At 38.7% G+C, this 18,674-nt stretch overlaps 1 protein-coding gene across 1 annotated transcript; it reads left to right on the forward strand.

The window, feature by feature from the left end:
* Positions 1 to 579: 579 nt before the first annotated feature.
* Positions 580 to 18,235, forward strand: NTMT2 (N-terminal Xaa-Pro-Lys N-methyltransferase 2). The gene is given in 5 exon segments (XM_060009429.1): positions 580 to 733; positions 11,266 to 11,441; positions 16,959 to 17,206; positions 17,973 to 18,092; positions 18,094 to 18,235. Coding segments are annotated over 5 exon segments (840 nt in total).
* The last annotated feature ends 439 nt before the right edge of the window (positions 18,236 to 18,674 follow it).

Raw genomic sequence — 18,674 nt, forward strand, 5'->3', positions numbered from 1 at the left:
AAATGGGAAACACACATCCATCTCTATGAAATGATTTGGGCAAAACTGTACTGATGAAAGAAGTGTGGGTAGCTAAGATGACTTTGAAGGGTCCTTGTAACTTGAGGTTATGGCATTCCAGGAGGAGTGATGGAAATCAGGGAACTGGATCTCGTGCAAAATATTCACAACTCTTTGAAATGGAAATTAGGCTCTTCCAATTTAGGAATCAAATTAAAGCAAGTATTCAGGGTGTTAGCCAGCTGTGCTTCCGCCTGTTTGAAGTGGCAGCTAAAGGAGGGAGGCGTGCTTTTTCCTGGATGAAGCAGGATCTCACTCAGCCTGTTTTCATCTTTAGTTAGCACCTGTTGGCTTAGAGTGGTGTCAGCCGAGCAATCAGATGGTAGATGTGCCAAGTGTCTGACCTCCCCGTGTCTGCCGCCCCTCCCCCCAATCCCCGTGACACCTCTCCTGATACAGATGGACAGGGGCTGGTTTAAAATGACAGTTTCAAGTTCGTGTAGGAAGAGAAAGTTAATTCAAAGAAACAGCCAGACAAGCTTCCTTCTTCTGTAGGAATAACTATTATCCCCTTTCACCATGGCCTACCTGGGAACCCACTTTGCCTTCAGATCCCGCAGGCAGAAGACCAATGATGAGCTCCGTCGGCATAGCATGTCCTTTATTCTTCACAAAGCTATTTGCAATGACTTCTTTCAGAGCTATCTCTACCTGCTGGAAAATATTCCCCTGGGTAAGTGAGTCAGAGCTACTAGATAAGGGACAAGAAATGACTGGAGCAACTGTGTGAGACTGTGGGGCTTTTGCAAAAGGAATTAGAACAAGGACACTTTCCAGATAAAAAGGACACACAATCAATGTCCATGGGCTTAAGTGTTTCAATGACATTCTTTTATGGAAAGTGCAAAGACCAAGTATTGCCTGGCAGGACAAGCCTCTATTTGGGGACTTCCATGCACCTCAGACATGGGTAACTTGCTTCTCTGGGTGTTGGTTGCCTGAGTGTCAGGATTATAGAAATTAATTTCTTGAGTTTGGAAGGACATTTTTAGTATTTGCAAAAATTTAGAGGTGGGAAAATTAGGTAACTCAAAGATGAGAATATTAATACAGAAGCATATCAACAAAGAATTTTTTAAAAAGGCTAAACAATAATAGATCAAGGTTGTTGGTGTGTGTGGCTGTGTGTGAGTGTGTGTGTGTGTGTGTGTGTGTTTGTATGCATGAGTACACACTCCACATAATCCTTTCTGGCCTTTCTAAATTACAATAATAGTCCAAGAGCTTAAAAGGAGCAGATTTTAGTTTGGTCTTTGAATATTAAGAAAAAATCTGGGCTGTAGTCTGTCTCCATTTTAGTTATTTCCTCTAGTTTTCAGGAATTGGACAATAGGGCAATAAAAAGCTTATCTGGTTTGTCTACACCACTTTTCTCAGTCTCTGTGAAAATGGTTACTTCAGGGCGCTCTTAACAACACTGAAGAGGAAATAACTTGCGATTAAGGAGTAAAGTATCTCCCTTTGATTTATATTTTCCCCCCGTGAAAGCAGGAACAGTGTGTATCAACCCCAGTCTGCTTTGTTAAGGTTGCTGAAAGCCCCATTGTACACTTGATGTGGCCAGGGTTTCCAGACGTGAAAGGAGCTACATAATTCTTTGTATTGCATTCAAAACTATGTTAGCAGCTTACCAAAGTCTCTTTCTATAAGTCCATTTCTGAAGGGAATCTTTAACTCTAGACATACAAATACTTTCATCTTATATTTATATATATTTCTTATAAAAATTTCGCATTCATGACTCTATTTGATCCTCACAGCCATGCTATGCGATAGATAGGGTATTATTATTTTTCCACCCACCTTCTCACTCTTGCCCCCTATCTTATCTTTTCAAGTGAGGAAAAGAAAATTCAGAGATGATGAGATCTAATCTAGATAGGTCTCATCTAGATACCAAAGCAAGAACCCAAGACCAGGGCTCTTTCTGGTGGATAGCACTATACATGAGTAATTCTTTTAGGACATAGTGTACATCTCATTTGTATTCAAATGGAAAAGTTAGAGCAGTCTATTTGGAAGGTGATGATGTTCTGACAACTCCACATATTGTCAGAGCATTGCTTTTCTGGAGACATTCTTTGGGCCACACCTCAATAACGGTAGCTTGTTGGCTCGTGTTGCATTAGTCTGGAGAAAGATACTAATTACAATAACTTATGAGAGGTTCACTAAGGGGCAGATGACTGCCCAATTTTAAAAATAACTATTAGAAAAGAAACTCATCTCTGAAAGTAGCTAAAGATGAATTAAAAGACCCCAATAAATATTTATTAGACAAATTAAGGGTCCTTTACTAATAATTAATTGCAGGTTACCAGTGTCCTGAGTTCAAATTCTGGCACTGCTAGTGGTAGAGAAAATCACCTCTGCAAGTTACTAACGTCTCTGAGCATCATTTTCTTCAAAACTGTGGGGCTGTTGGAGGATTAAATGCAATTATATATGTGAAACTAGCCAACGCTCAGTAAGCATTAGCTTTTTATCTCCTTCCTTAGAGTCAGATCTCTTTTAAAGTCATCACGTAGCCTTCCTTAGAACAGGCATTACCGAAGATGCTAAGCTTAATTTGCTATATGGGAGTTTTCAGGCTGCAGTGGATATTAGTCTTTTCAGTTTGGAAATAAAACTCAGCCCCACTGAAGTGTTTTAGAGTTGGCTTTCCCTCCTCCTGATGATTTCAAGACTTCATAGAAATGAAAATAAAGCCCTTCTTTTAAAAGGATGGGGAACCCTACTGTAGAGTCTGCACAGAGAGTTTGTTGTTTGGGGTAGTTATGGGAAGAACAGTGGCTAACCGGACTCTTTGATTCCTTCTTTCCTTCCTCCCTCCCTCCAACTGCCTGTGTTAGGCAGCCAGGCTCACACCAGCTCACCGGGCAGTGACATTCAGTCATGGGGACATTTGCTGAAATATCCCCGACTAGCCTCAGTGATTCATGGAGAAGCAAGAGCATGCATATTCAAAATCTCCAATGGAAAAGTTAGCTATGCCATTGAATACAACAGGTCTTCACAAAGAAATGGGAGCGAGCTTATTACTATTCTCAGTGGGTTACATATATTATCTCAGTTAATCCTCACAACAGCTCTATTATGTGGTGCCGTTATTTTCTCCACCCTACATCTGAGGAACAGAGGAAGTAAGTAGTGCAGGATTAGAATCCAGGCAGTCTAGCTCCATGGTCTGTCTTTTTTAACCACAAAATCCTGCTGCCTCCCATTGTAAATGGCAACTTGACAAATGAGAGGAGCAATGTAAGTTTTACCACTTTTTTTGAATTGACAGGAATACAAAACATAGTCTATGAGGAGCACTGGCTTTCTACTGAGATAATCAACAGGATGGGCAGCCAGTGAGCAGGTTCCTATAGTCTAGTTTTACCAGCCCACATTCAGTTGGAGGCTTGGAGTCAATGAATTTGCCAAAGGTGGCTGTTTGTGAACAAATCAGAAGTAGAATAGGAAAACAATTCATATAAATCTCCAGTTTGTATACCAGTGCATGCAGGGGCCTATATATGGCCCAATTGGAGATGTTCATATAATTACTCCTCAGTAATTCTTCTAGCACTATCCACAGCGTATTTCTAGTACATAGAAGGCAGCGAATATTTATTAATTATATATTGAGCAAGAATCTATTACTCCTGGACATTGGTAAAGGCTTAGTTTAACTTCACATTTAGAACAATAGTTCCACGTGGTTTAGCAAAAGGAACAAAGGCTTTGCATTTATTTGTTTGTTTATTTTTAACATCTTTATTGGAGTATAATTGCTTTACATTGTTGTGTTAGTTTCTGCTGTATAACAAAGTGAGTCAGCTATATGTATACATATATCCCCATATCCCCTCCCTCTTGCATCTCCCTCCCACCCTCCCTATCCCACCCCTCTAGGTGGTCACAAAGCACCGAGCTGATCTCCCTGTGCTATGCGGCTGCTTCCCACTAGCTATCTATTTTACATTTGGTAGTGTATATATGTCCATGCCACTGTCTCACTTCGTCCCAGCTTACCCTTCCTCCTCCCTGTGTCCTCAAGTTCATTCACTAGGTCTGCATCTTTATTCCTGTCCTGCACCTAGGTTCTTCAAAACCGCTTATATTTTTAGATTCCATGTATATGTGTTAGCATATGGTATTTGTTTTTCTCTTTCTGACTTAAGGCTTTGCATTTAAATAGGTTTGGGTTAGGGCCTGGCTGTGACACTTCATTTCTGTGTAATATTGAGTAAGTTACTAAATCTTTCTGATTTTCTCATTACTTACCTGTAAAATGATGATTATAATCCCAGTTTTGTAGTGTCGTTGTGAGGATCAGAGTGTGAAGAGATGACCTGAGAGTGCCTAGCCTAATGCCTGGAACATAGGTACCCACTAATGGTTAGTAACCAACCCCCCTTCACTTACCCCTTTTTAGAAGAATTAGGCTCTGAGGAGGAAATTGAGAACGATGGCCACGCCTTTGCCATCGCAATTAAAAACTAGAATTAATAAAAACATTTCCTATAATACACTTGGAACTTCCAAATGAAACTCAGCATATAACTCCTGGCATTTTTCAAATCGATTTCATCCCTGTGGTAGGCATTGCTGCACAACTTTTTGTACAGTGATACATTTTCCAAATGTTTATTGTTACCTTTGCAGTGCCAATGCTGTAAGATCATTTTTTCACTTTAAAGAAATGAAGAACCAGATAATTTCCCTTTATTTAACAGACTTTCAGATACACTGTGTTAGATGGATGAAATATGAGTTTTGGATTTAAATAGACCTAGGTTTAAATCCCAGTTGTGTCACTCACTGGCAGTTTAGTTAACCTCTTGATGCCCTGTTTTCTTCTGTAGATAATCACATTTATCTTACATATTCAGTTAGATATAAATGCTTAGCATATGTAGCACATATATACATATTTGATCAGTGATAGTTAATATTTTTAATTATTTGGGTATGCCTAATTAGGAGAGAAGATATATCCTCCTATAGTTTTTCGTAAACTACAAAAAGTGTGACTTATTTGTGATTATGCTGGTTTTTCCTTATAGCCATTCACTACTTTGCTGAACCTGTGTATTATTCAAAGAACAGAAAGCTAGACAATATTCCTTTATTCAGTGAACATTTAAAGGAGGTCTGCTATGTGTTAAGTGTAATTGTAAGTCCCAGGATTACAAGGAAAATAAAATAGAGCTTTATCCTGAGAGTTCAGTGTAGGAGAGAGACCCACACAGATAATTTTTGTGGAATGTGGAAGTCATGATAGAGACCACTACAGGATGCTGCAGAGGTGCAGAGGAGGCGTGGTGACTGCTGAATCAGCTTCTGACTCTTCTGATGCAAAATCTCACCATGAAAAATCTGTCCCCAGTATCTTCACCTGAATTCTGACCTTTTCAAATTTGACAGTGGGTCAGGTAGAACACTAAAGTTGGAATAGAGAGTTACGAAGACACTCAGCCCAGTGGGCAGGGGATGTGATGTGTGGTGGGAGCTTGAGTACATTCTTGCTAAAGAGGGGAAAGTGTATTTTCCCTCCTTTCCCACCTCTGCTTACGTTATTTGTGTTGAAGACTGAAAAGAATTTAGGGAACACTGAAGTAGCTCTCAGTTGAAAAAAAACCCACTAAAACTTTCAGGGTAGGCAGTGCATTATTTTAGAGGCAAGAAACACCAGACACCTAAAGCATGCAGGGAAGAAATAAAACCTAGAGGGCCTCTCAGGGTAATTCTGAGACTTGTTAGTGATGACTTTCTAGCATTCTGGCACACACAGACCCTTGGATTCTACCAGGAACATTGACAAAATCCCACTTCCTACCCTTTCCTGTTGGTGAAAACACAGATGACTTTGGTTTTTTTTAGATTCCATATGTAAGTAAGATCATACATTATTTATCTTTCTCTGATTTATTTCACCTAGTATAATGCCCACAAGATCCATCCATGTTGTCACAAATGGCAGGATTTTCTTCCTTTTATGGCTGAGTAATATTCCATTGTGCCTAGGTACATTTTCCTTCCTTCCTCCCTTCTTTCCTCCCTTCCTTCTTTCCTTCCTCCCTCCCTCCCTCCCTTCCTTCCTTCCTTCCTTAAATTTTTACCATTTCTTCTTTAATGGCTAAAATGAGAAGTCATCACCTACAAACCTCTTTTATGGAAGATCTTACACTTCATAAGGGCATCTTCTAGTTGGACTTTCTTTTCTCTTATAGACTAACGATTCAATATTCTATCTCCGATCATTTCAAACTTACCATTTAAATCTAGCCTACATATCCTCTGAAGACTCCCAGGTCAATTTTCAGTTGACAGACAGGTCTAACGTTTGGAATAAAGTCTAAAATAGTTATATCCAACTATTAAAAAGAGAAAAAGAAAAAGCTACTCAGCAAACATAGACACTTATCTCTCAACAAAATTTTTCTTAGAGAGTTCATGAGATCTTTGTTCTTCTTCAGGGCAAATTCACATACACTTTATTTTTATTTTTGTAACAAGTAAGCCGTTGGAAGGTCCTTGGGAGTTCAGCTTATAACGTAGGTCAAGAAATAAGTACCATGTAGGTCAAGAAATAAGTACCATATCAAGAACTAATAGAGTGTCTAGCCGCTGTCTTAGACTACCCCAAGTTTCACAAAAACATTGCAATCATGCAAGAATAAGCCACTAGATGTATTTCTGTAATAAAAAGGCACAGGCTGATGACTGATAACCTTATCTGAATCAGCTGGCACCATTGCAGGAGCTATCAAGAAGGGAGAACCTGGGGCTGGCCATTACACCTCATATATCTTTTTAGTGAAATGTTCCTGTCAATTAGGTGACAAGCCCATAACCATAAAAACTTACCTATTGAGTCTGACCCCTGCTGAGCTTGGCATTCACTTGTAGTCTAAATGTTGCTGGCATAATGGACCATTCCCATTTCCAGATTAAGGGTTTTAATAAACTCCACCAACTTGTTGACTTAACCAGGTGATGATGAGTGTGGCTGTTTTGCTGCTTTGGTTGGATCAACGAGAGAGTACTGGGCTGTGGCTTGCCTGTGATCTCAAGAAGCATTCAACTCTGGGAAGACTTGGTAAGCTGTGATTTCCTAGCCTGCTTTTCTGAGGCATACAGAAGAATTTGGAACAGTCATGTTTTTGGCATGGCGATGAATAATTTTTGTCGTCCCTGTTGAAATTATCAGCATTTCTTGAGCTACCTGTTTACACAACACTTTACCAAGTACTAGGGGAAGCGGGACTGGTGTAGGTCAGTGGTTTCCAATGTTTTTGAACATGAGGGTGCTCCTTTTAATGTTTTATTTTCTCAATCAGTAACTAACTTGAGTATAAAATGTCAAAAAAATCGATGTATTATTAATAGTTTTAAAAGATTTGTATTTTTAAAATGACAATCTATTGTTGGTTAATATATATGGGAGATATAGTATATAACATTGTTAGTCTCTAGAAAATAAAGTACATGGGAACTGATTCCTGTACCCCTTTTAGCAAATACATGATCATTCAAGGGTCCAAATGTTGGCCACATCCAGTGTTTTCAAGTTGGGAAATACTGATTTAACTCCACAGATGAAGCATACTAAAATGGATAGTAGTAGTGTTTATTGGATTTTTAACTTTTAGAATCAAAATTTGGGATTATGTAACCATTGTTCAATTCAAAGCCAAGTAGTGCATTAGTCCAATGTCACAATCTTTGTTTACCTGAAGAAAAATGTTCCTGGTTAAGGTTAAATAGATTGTCTTTTCTTATACTCCTTCTACATAAAATTATGTCATATTTTGGTTTGCTTCATATCCTGATTGTAACATTTTTATACTGTTGTATATTTTACTTAGAACTTTCAACTGTCTTTTATTTTTGTTGATTGCGGTTAAAAATATGTCTTCCTAAGAATATCACTATGTCTCCTTACTTCTTACCTACTATCTATTACCCAGAATCCAGTTCATAGGCTTTAAAGCCTATGTTTTCTGTTGTAATATAAACTGATTTCTTTCTAGATCTGATAGTATCTGTCATTTTGGTATTTCTTTTCATTGGATTCCTGGGTTAATTTCATTGTATATCTTCTCTTGATTTTAACCCTCATTGGGCTGGAATATAGCTTCAAAAAACTTCTGAAGGATGGATCCATGGGAGGTAAATATTCTTTCACCATTTGAATGGTAACAAATTTTAGCCTCAAAATAATTTTCCCTCAGAATATTGATGACACTGCTCCACTGTTTTCCAGGGTTTCTGATGAGATCTGTGTTATATGCCTGATTCTAGTTCTTTGAACACAGGGTTGCCAGATAAAATATAAAAGGCCGGCTAAATTTAAATTTAAGATAATCAACGAACAAATTTTAGTATAAGTATGTCCCATGCAATGTGTGATATTTCAACTGTATTTATACTAATAGATTATCCATTGATTATCTAAAATTCAAAACTAATTGTGTGTCCTGTATTTTTATTTGCTAAATCTGGCAACCCTACTTGAAGGTCAACAAACTTTTTCCCTCTAAATAACTTAATGATCTTCTCATTACTCTTTGTGATTTGAAATTTCCTAAGGATATACATAAATGTGACTTTTATTTAATTATTAGTATTTTTAAATCCATACTGCTCAGTACTTTTGGACCTTATAGTCTCTTTCAGCTCTGGGAAATTTTTTTCTATTATTTCTGTAATAATTTTCTTCCTTCCATTTTCAGTTTTTGAGAATCCTAATTAGCTTGATGTTGGGTCTTCTGAATTGTCTTTTTTTAAAAAATATTTTTCAAATTTTCTTTTTGATTATAGCTCATTCTTTTCATTGAATTCTGAGCACTGATGGAATGTACTTAGCACTTTCAACTCATTCAACTTTTATTTATTTATTTATATTTTTTTGGCTGCGCTGGGTTTTCATTGCTGCGTGCGGGCTTTCTCTAGTTGTGGTGAGCGGGGGCTACTCTTTGTTGCAGTGCGCACGCTTCTCATTGTGGTGGCTTCTCTTATGGCGGAGCACAGGCTCTAGGTGCACAGCCTTCAGTAGCTGTGGTGAGTGGGCTCAGTAGTTGTGGCTCATGGGCGCTAGAGCACAGGCTCAGTAGTTGTGGCACACAGGCTTAGTTGCTCCACGGCATGTGGGATCTTCCCGGACCAGGCTCGAACCCGTGTCCCCTGCATTGGCAGGTGGATTCTTAACCACTGCGCCACCAGGGAAGTACATGAATTAAGTCTTTATAGCTCTAATCTTTTTACTTCTGTTTTCCATATCAATCTTTTCCTTTATGTCCTGATAATGTACTCAACGTTATATTCCAAAGTGTTTGGTAATCAAAATTTTAATTTCTAAGAATTCTTTATTATTCTTTAAATTATCATTTTCTTGACATCTTCGATTTATGGATGCACCTGTTCTCATACCTCTTCAAGGGTGTAAGTTTTTGTTTAGTTTTGGTTTAAATTCTCATTCATTTCCTGGATTATTTCTATTTCCTTTGGGGTCAGTTGTGATTGTCTATCTGTATCTTTGTTTTTCAGACTGCCATTTTACCCCCATGTGTTTGGAAATCATTATTTATCCATAGTTAGAAATGAAGGACAGGGGCAATGATTTTAGGTAATGGAGAGGTTTCCTCTGTATATACTTCTCCACTGAATAGAAAGGATGACAAGAAGCTCTACATTTGCCGGTAGATCTTGCGAGACTCTGAGTATGAGGAAATGAGGTACTTGGAATCCTCTATATGCCAGAATGAGTAGTGTTCTAGGATTCCAACACTAACTGGTCTTTTTCTCCTAAGGCACTTAATTTTTTTTCCTTTTTTTTAGAGAAGAGACATATTTACCCTCCCTAGGATTATAGCTGTGCTGCTTGTCACTTTTGTGGGGAGTGCATTGGTTGCCTCACCAGCTGGCCTGTAGACAGATTTTTTTGTTTTATTAACTCTTACTTCCTTTTGCAACTATCCTGAGCTGTAATTTTTTTTTTTTTTTTTTTTTTTGTGGTACGCGGGCCTCTCACTGTTGTGGCCTCTCCCGTTGCGGAGCACAGGCTCCAAATGCGCAGGCTCAGTGGCCATGGCTCACGGGCCTAGCCGCTCCACGGCATGTGGGATCTTCCCAGACCGGGGCACGAACCCGTGTCCCCTGCATCGGCAGGCAGACTCTCAACCACTGCGCCACCAGGGAAGCCCGCTGTAAATTCTTTAGCTCTGTTCCATCTGCTTTATCTGTTTTTTGTCTTCCAGAAATTTGTTGAAATCATGAATCCATTGATGGCCCCTTCTCATTTTCTTCATTGTTAAGGGTTGAGTTTATTAAAATGATTCTTGGGGAGTACCGGGAAGCAGGGAGGACAAATGCATATATTCAGCCTACAGTCTTGAACCATAAGTTTCTCCCTATTATCTCACTTTCTATCATTTCCTTCTGAATATCCTCTAATGAAAATATTTTATATCTGCAAGTGTGCCTTTTGGTTTAAAAAACACACTTAAATGCATACTCATTTACCCCTCAGAAGTAGAACACATGTTTTTCTAAAAATAAATGTCTTAAAATACCTGAAATAATGAAATGACATAGTATATGTGAATATGCCTAGTACACTACCGGGTACAGAATAGTTGCTCAATAAATATTATATTTCTTTTTATTATTTTATTTTCAGAAGATAGAGCTCAAACCCATTTTCTGTAATGTTGGTACAAAGAGATATTTGGGTATGAGTTGCATAAAAAAAAAGAGATGAAAAAATAGCTATGCCTAATCTACCTCATGATTAGAAGTAAAGATCAGTGATTAAATTCTCATAAAATATTTGGAGGTCAAAGGTAAAAGTTACTTTGAAACTTGCGATATTATTTATTCTACTCTAGCAAACACTGTTCAGCTTTCTTTTAATACAGTGACAAGCTATTTTTAAAATTAAACTCTAGTGTTATTAAATCATGAAAATGCCACATGATTGTGATTTATGCATGAGATACCTGAAGATCATAGGAGTTAAGAACTTTACCCAAGGTTACATAGCAAGTAAGTCACTGAGCCAGAACTCAAACCCAGATCTTCTGACATCAAACTAATACCTTTTCTCCCACAGCACAGATTTGCAGGCTTCTAAGAGGAAATTCAATGCATGATAAGAATAAACTTGTTCTGCCATTTAAATACTGATAAATATTAATAATATTTCATTTGCAGTGAAATTGTATGCTTTAACAAGTCAAGTCATCAATGGTGAGATGCACTTCTATGCCAGAGCTAAACTCTTCTACCAAGAAGTACCAGCTACAGAAGAGGGTGTGATGGGAAATTTCATCGAACTGTCCAACCCAGATATCCAGGCCTCTCGGGAATTTCTTAGGAAATTCGTTGGGGTGAGTTATCCAACTGCAGTTTGATGAGGAGGCAAAGTCCTTGCAAACATTGAGCTCACATGCTTCTGTGTTGTTGCTTAAGTCATATTAAAGCCATATGGCTCAGCCAAGAGTGTAGTGTGAAAGCCTGTTTTAAGATGTTCGGAAAGGATAGGTCACATTAAATGACTGGTTTGTCCCACTTGGCATTTCACCCTCTTAGCACCAGCTAATTTCTTATGCTACAGGGGAAGGTGAACTAGCAGCGTTAATATTACAATTAGTGGATTAAGAAGACTTCTCTTTCAGAGTCTCATAGATAAACAGTTGATACCCAGGTGATTGATGAGAGATCATGCCATTTTAGATTTTGGGGTGATTTTTTGAGTCCCTGTAATAAAAATTCAGTGTTGTAAGGAAATGCAAGCTTATGTTCAGTCTAAAAGTGGTAAGTATAGTAGAATCTCTTTATATTATTCTATACATAGTTGGGACATTGCCTTGAAAGAATGTGATCCCTTTGTAGACTTGGTGTTGGGTGAAACTCCACTTCCTTACTTCCACGCCATATGAAGATGGATCATATACTGTAGGGGCCAAAATCTTGGGCTCTAGAGTCATTACAGTTCTTCTTACTATATAAGCAACCTTGGGCTTATTCCTTAAATGCTCTTAAACCTCAATTTTTCACCTGTGACTAGGGCATAACCACAGAACTCACATCATAGGATAATGTGAAGCTCAAATGAGATAATATAAGTTAAGTGCTTACTTTAGTGCACATAATTATTGCCCAATAAATCTAATTTATTGCTACTACTACTACTAACAAGCTTTCATAAAATGCATTCATTATATCTTAAGGAGCTTCATTCAGTTGTTAGAATAGACTTAACCCACACAATGAAGCTATTGTTGGTTCTACTGAGAACAAAGTCCTACCCAGCAAATAGGTTTTGTTCCAATTCACTATGAAGTCATTTGTTTGAAATTTGGAGTCCATTTTATTCTAATGAAGGAAACATTAAGAATATTATGAATATTTGGGGTTATGTTGTCAACCTATTTAGAAGCATAACATTAATAATATCCCTAGTGTTGAGGTGAGGTTCACTTCACATCCAACTTCCCTGGAGCACCCTTTGCCTGAGTATAGAAAAAAGGATAATGATGGAGCACCCATTGGGCCAAAGTGGACATCAGCTGTGGCCATAAAGACTGTGGAGCTAGGGATGTTGGCTGGGGCTATTTCTAGGTCAGGTTAACCTGGAATATTTTTAAATGAGTGTTGCTGACTGATTTCACTGAGCACTTTTTCTGAGATAGTCAGTCACTCTGATAAGCACTTTAGAAGCACTGTCTTATTTACTCTTCATTAATAATTCTGTGAGGTAAGTACTATTATCATTTCTTGTTTTCACCGTTGTGGAAACTGAGGCTTGGAGAGGTTAAATAAGTTTTTAAGGTTACACGGTTGGTAAGAGACAGAGCTAGGACTTACGCCTGGCAAGGTCTGTCTGACACCAAACTCCCTGCTCTTATCCACGACATATTTTTTCCATTTGTCTCATGAAGCAGAAAAATCCCTGCTTTGTGTGTGTGTGTGTGTGTGTGTGTGTGGACCACAGACCTCAATTCTCCTCCAGTCTGGCCAAGAGCAATCCCTCCTGCTTGCCTCATGGTGAGGCTGACTTTGATCCCAATGCATTTCAGAAGCTTAGTTAGTAATCCAGCTGTCTTGTCACTCCATGTGGAATGCCAAGCTGACCACAGGGATGCTGGTCAGACAGAGCCCATACACACGCCCATGGACCCGGGAAAGGAAACAGCCTTGTGCTTGCATATTTATGTTGGAAAAGAGCAGCCTGCTCTTTTCAAACAAATATAAGGAGTCCTTCTTAGTAGACTAGGCTCATTGTGAAGCTGTGACCTCTAACTAAGTACAAACACAGTCTTTTTAAAGAAATGATATTTTGGTACTTTGACCTTAATAATATGCTAAATTAGTATCCAGGTCAAGATACAAGGAGTTAGGGAATATGAGTATCTGACATGATTTATCCTTGTGTCAACTGGGAAAAGACAGATTGTTTAATTTAAAGTTTTTCTTTCCTTTCAACACTTAGTGACATGAGACAGTGGGAAAAGGTGTTTAAACTTGTTGCAAATGTGCTTACTTTAGCAAATAAACAAATGATACCAAGATGATGTCAACAGCATAGCTGATAACATTCCTTACTTCTAGCTGTCTATTGGGGAAAGTAGAAATTTTAAAAAGTAATTGGTATTTGATGATATTTATCTCTTGACATTTCTCAGAGATTGGATGACTAAAAAATTGGGGGCTAACTTGTATTTCATGGTTTTTATAAAGTGGCATTTAGCACTTTCATTTTAGTTTTTTTTTTGCGGTAAGCGGGCCTCTCACTGTTGTGGCCTCTCCCATTGCGGAGCACAGGCTCTGGACGCGCAGGCTCGGCAGGCCATGGCTCACGGGCCCAGCCGCCCCGCGGCATGTGGGATCTTCCAGGACCGGGACATGAACCCGTGTCCCGTGCGTCGGCAGGCAGACTCTCAACCACTGCGCCACCAGGGAAGCCCTCATTTTAGTTTTAAACTCCAGTGGAAAGAAGGTAAAATAATATTCTTCAAGACAAAATACATAGGCAGAATCAAAATGAAAATGAAATTTCTAAGAATATTTCACTGTTTTATATGAATCCATAAATATGAAGATAGGATAATAAATGAAAATAACAAAACATCTTGTTTTGAAATCACACATTGTATGTAGTTCTGGTCACATTCATGGAAGAGCATCAAATTTCAATCCAATCACGGTAGTGGGCAGCCATGGTATCCAAGAGGTTAGAGATGTTGTTCCCAAGATCAGCCTTTAAATGTCCCCTTTCAGAGGTGCTGCATGTGAATGAGAGACAGAGGAATAAATGTGGTGCCAGGTTATGAGAGGTAGTGCCAACCATGTGGAGTGATATGCAATAAAGAGAACTAGGCAGTAGTGGCAAAGGGCTAAGGTGCTCAGGATTTGAGTGAAAGGCATCTTTTGTATTTGTAAATAACTTGTTTCAAGGATAACTGCGGTCAGATATCACACATCTAAGTTGGTGAAAAATACACATCAGAGGATGTGCATTTTCAAGGAAGTTCTATTGCAAATATTTCACCTCTTTGGGCCTCAGTTTCCTTGTCTGAAAAAGTAGGGAGATTAGACATGAATGGTTTTAAAACTCCAGGGTTGTACTGATATCCTTCAAGGGCTTATTGGGAGAATGATAGAAAGGCTGAGTGGGTGAGGCCCTGCCTCACTTTAACCAGAACAGCTTCATAGTTATTTGTTCATTGAAAAAAAGGAGTTAGGCTGTTGCTGTTTTAAACTTCTTGAAATCCTCTGGCATAGATCTCTGTTGTCTCTGTTTTATTGTCCCATGGTTCAATTTTTAAAACCACTTGCTATAATAATGTGAGCAACACGATCAGTAGAGGCTTTAGGGCTAAATAATGATAAGAAAAAATTATAATGAGAATCTCTAGTTGAGCACACAGATTTCAACTGAAGTCATTTTCAGTAGCTTAAAATAATTTCCCTGTATTTCCCTCCATCTTGTTTATGTTATAAATTTATTTAAATGATGCTACTTTTATGGCCTTCATAACATAAAACTTTAGCCTAGGCCTTTTAATGAATTAGCTTAGTTTATATTATAATATCTGAATGAGGGATGTAGCATATTGTAAGTAGGAATGGCAAACAAGTGGCACATGTACTACCACTTCCCATTCCCATACTCAAGGCAGACATAACTAATCAATCATAGACCTCTTCCTGGTAAGTCTGAATGAAGCCTTAGAATTCTCTTTAACATAACGTTAGACAGCTACTAACAAGGGAACCAGAGTTGTGGCACTCGAGGTGACAGCCCTAAGGTAGAACTGGCTTTGGATTCACACAGTTCACTGTTCAAATTCTAGTTCTGCCATTAGCTGGGTGATATTAAAAAAGTCTAAGGGTCCTCATCTCCAAATTGGAGAATAATCATTATCTTGTGGGGCTTTTTGATTACTATAGTTATTATGGATGCAAAGAGCTTGCTACACACAAGCAGTCAATAAATTGTGATTATTATTATTTCCTCTGAAAAGAAACTACAATTACTTCACTTTTTGTTCTTCTTTGTTCTTGCTGTAAGGAAGGCCTTTTGAGTGGACTGGAAAGCAGCGTTTCTGATGTTTCCTTCTGCTTAAACTTCACCTTTTGATCCTTAGCCAATTTTTTTTTTTTAAAACCCTTAGGTCCTGAGAAATCAAGAGTAGACTTTCTCCTTAAGATCTTGATTGACAACTTCAAGTATCTTGTTACTGTAATTTCTAGCACAAAACCTATTCAGCAGCCATCCCAACTGTGACCAAATAATTTAGACCAGCTGAATCTTATATATATATATATATATATACACACACACACACACACACACATATACATATATATGTATATATGCACATACACATATATACACATATACGTATCATAGATATATACTGGTCATGTACACATACATACATGTATATATGTATATGTGTATATTACTTTATAGAAGCAAGTTTGAGAAAGTTTTTATTGGCTGATTTCCTCCTATCTCTACCCCCTATTCATCTTTCACCCTCCGTTAATTTAATGCAGAGATTTACTTTAAAAAAATTTCAGGGCTTTTGTGCCCAATAAATCATGTAGCTTCTGGTATAAAAGCAGAAAACAATTTTTAGCATGAAAAGAGACAAGGGGACTTTGCTGCAACCACCTTTTATCCTCATGAATGTGCTGTGTGTCACTGAGGCTGAGTTTGAAGTAAAATCCTGGCCTGAGAATGGAACAGTTTGCATTTCCTCAGCTCAAGTCTTAAAAATTATCTTCCACACAAGAATAGTAGATAATTCAGAGCCCCCAAAATCAGTTCTGAAAAAAATAAAATTTCAGTTATCCATCCCAGTATGAATTGAAATGTTTTCATTGCATGAATTTGAAAAGTAATTTTAAAACTCTGAAAGACTCTCACTGCTTTGCTCTCTCTTTTTTTTTAACAAGGCAATAAGCTATGGTGCAGGTCCATTTAGCTGTGGGTTTGACCCAAATTTACAGTTAACAAAGTTCTATTTTCATAGGGCTTTCAAAGTCCCATTTATCTTAGAGAAAATTACCCAGTTTTCAAACTTAAGACATTATTTTCTAAAATCCTATTTTGAAATTCTTTGAAAGACCTATATTGAATAAAATAAAGAAGGCAAAAACTAGACATGATTGGATTTTTTTTGAAAAAAGTCATTGAATATTTTATAACTTGATTGTGGTAGTGTTTACGTGCCTGTATACATTTGTCCAAACTCATTGAATGGTATACTTAAAATAGTACATTTAATTATATGAAATTGACCCAAATAAAGTTTATTTAAGGAGGTAATTGAGTGTCCAAACTCAGGGTGAGTGTCTGTTCCTGAAGTATTCCACAAGGTACCTTTCTGCAGGGGCCTGGGAGAGCTGAGACAGACTGTGCCCTGGATTGCGGCTCTGGGATAGGAAGGGTCAGCAAGCATGTCCTGTTGCTGGTTTTCAACACTGTGGAACTTGTGGACATGATGGAATCGTTCCTCCTCATGGCACAGAACTACCTGCAGGTCAGAGGGGACAAGGTAGAAACCTACCACTTCTACAGTCTGAAGGAATTCACAACCCCACTGGGGAGATATGATGCCATCTGGATTCAGTGGGTCTCTGGTTAGTCCTGCATGGCATTGCATCTGCCATTCTTCCCTTTCCAGATAGAGAAGAAGAAAACACATGGGGCTGATTGGAGGATTTGTGGAGGCGGAACAAGGACACAAAGGGAGATCTGGCTATAGTTGTGCTTAGAACAGTTAGCTAGCCTTAGGTATCATGGGAACTCCCCCAAAGCTCTGGTCCTCCAGATTTCTCCCATAACATCCTCTGAACAAGCTTGACGATTCCCATCCTTAGGGATGGAGGGCCTTCGGACCAACCTACATCATAGAAGAAACCTAAATATTTGAAAAACTTTAAAAAGTGGGGACAAAAAGAGTCTATCCCCATTTACTGGAAAAACTAGACTTTCTTAGATTTAAATTCCCAGGAAATGAGACAGCGGTGAATTGGATTTTGGTCTGAGTGTGTGTGTGTGTGAGACACAGAGGAATGATGACAGAGTTCGGCTGTCCAGGGGACATGGAGGGAACCCAAGGGATGAGCAATAGTTTATCTTGTGCCTGGGAGGTAGATAGACTAGGTAAGATAATATCTATTTTTTAGAGCGTACACTGATTCACCTCAAAGAAGATACCTGTCCTCTTATGTAAATTCTCAAAGCCTCCTGCAGCAAAACAATTCAGGCTATTAAATAATTCATGAATGAGTGAACAAATGAGCTCCTGATTTGTAGCCTTGTGGTTGGTCCGTCTTTCCTACTCACCTCCTTTCCCACCCACCCTTTCATCCTCTTCCCCCTTTTACTTGGCCTCACCTGTTGGGTACCTGACCGTTAAAGACCTTCTTGCATTTCTTTCCCGGTGCCGACAGGGCCTGAAAGAAAACGACATCATCATACTGAAGGACAGTGTGGCTCAGGTGGGCTGCATCTTCCATCTGTGTGACTCAGGATATGGACATCCTCCAGAGCCTCATTAGGAAGAGTGGGCCGGTGGTGCTGGGCCAGGAGAAGCAGGGCGGCTTTCCAGAGCAGTGCATCCCAGTGTGGATGTTTGCATTGCATAGCGATGGACACTCCTGACCAGCAGTGGGAGTGAACGGCTGCACTGCACAGTAGTGCTTTGGGAAGAGGTGTTCTCCTCTGAGGTGCCCCTTGTAATTCATGTAGGAGTGAAGGGAAGGGACTACAGCATGTATGGAAATGACTGATGTAATATGTACATGTTTCCACTAATTAGGTAAGTACATGCAGACACTCTGTGGATTTTCCAAAAGAGAAATGGAAAGTGGTATCTGGAAAAACTGCTAAAGTGTACGCAAAAAAACAGAAAAGGGAGCAACGCTCACAAAATCTAAACTGCTTGGTCTCTGAAGATTTGCATTATAGAGTAGTTTAGGGTGGGTGGGGTAAAGCCTAGACCACCTTTCTCTGCCCTCATGCTAGATACATTATACTTCCTTCCTCCTTGGGAATACTACTTCTCTAGATAAAAATCTCCCCCTAATTAAGAAGGCACCAG

This window comes from Delphinus delphis, chromosome 1 (genome assembly GCF_949987515.2).
Source record: "Delphinus delphis chromosome 1, mDelDel1.2, whole genome shotgun sequence".
Classification (NCBI taxonomy): domain Eukaryota; kingdom Metazoa; phylum Chordata; class Mammalia; order Artiodactyla; family Delphinidae; genus Delphinus; species Delphinus delphis.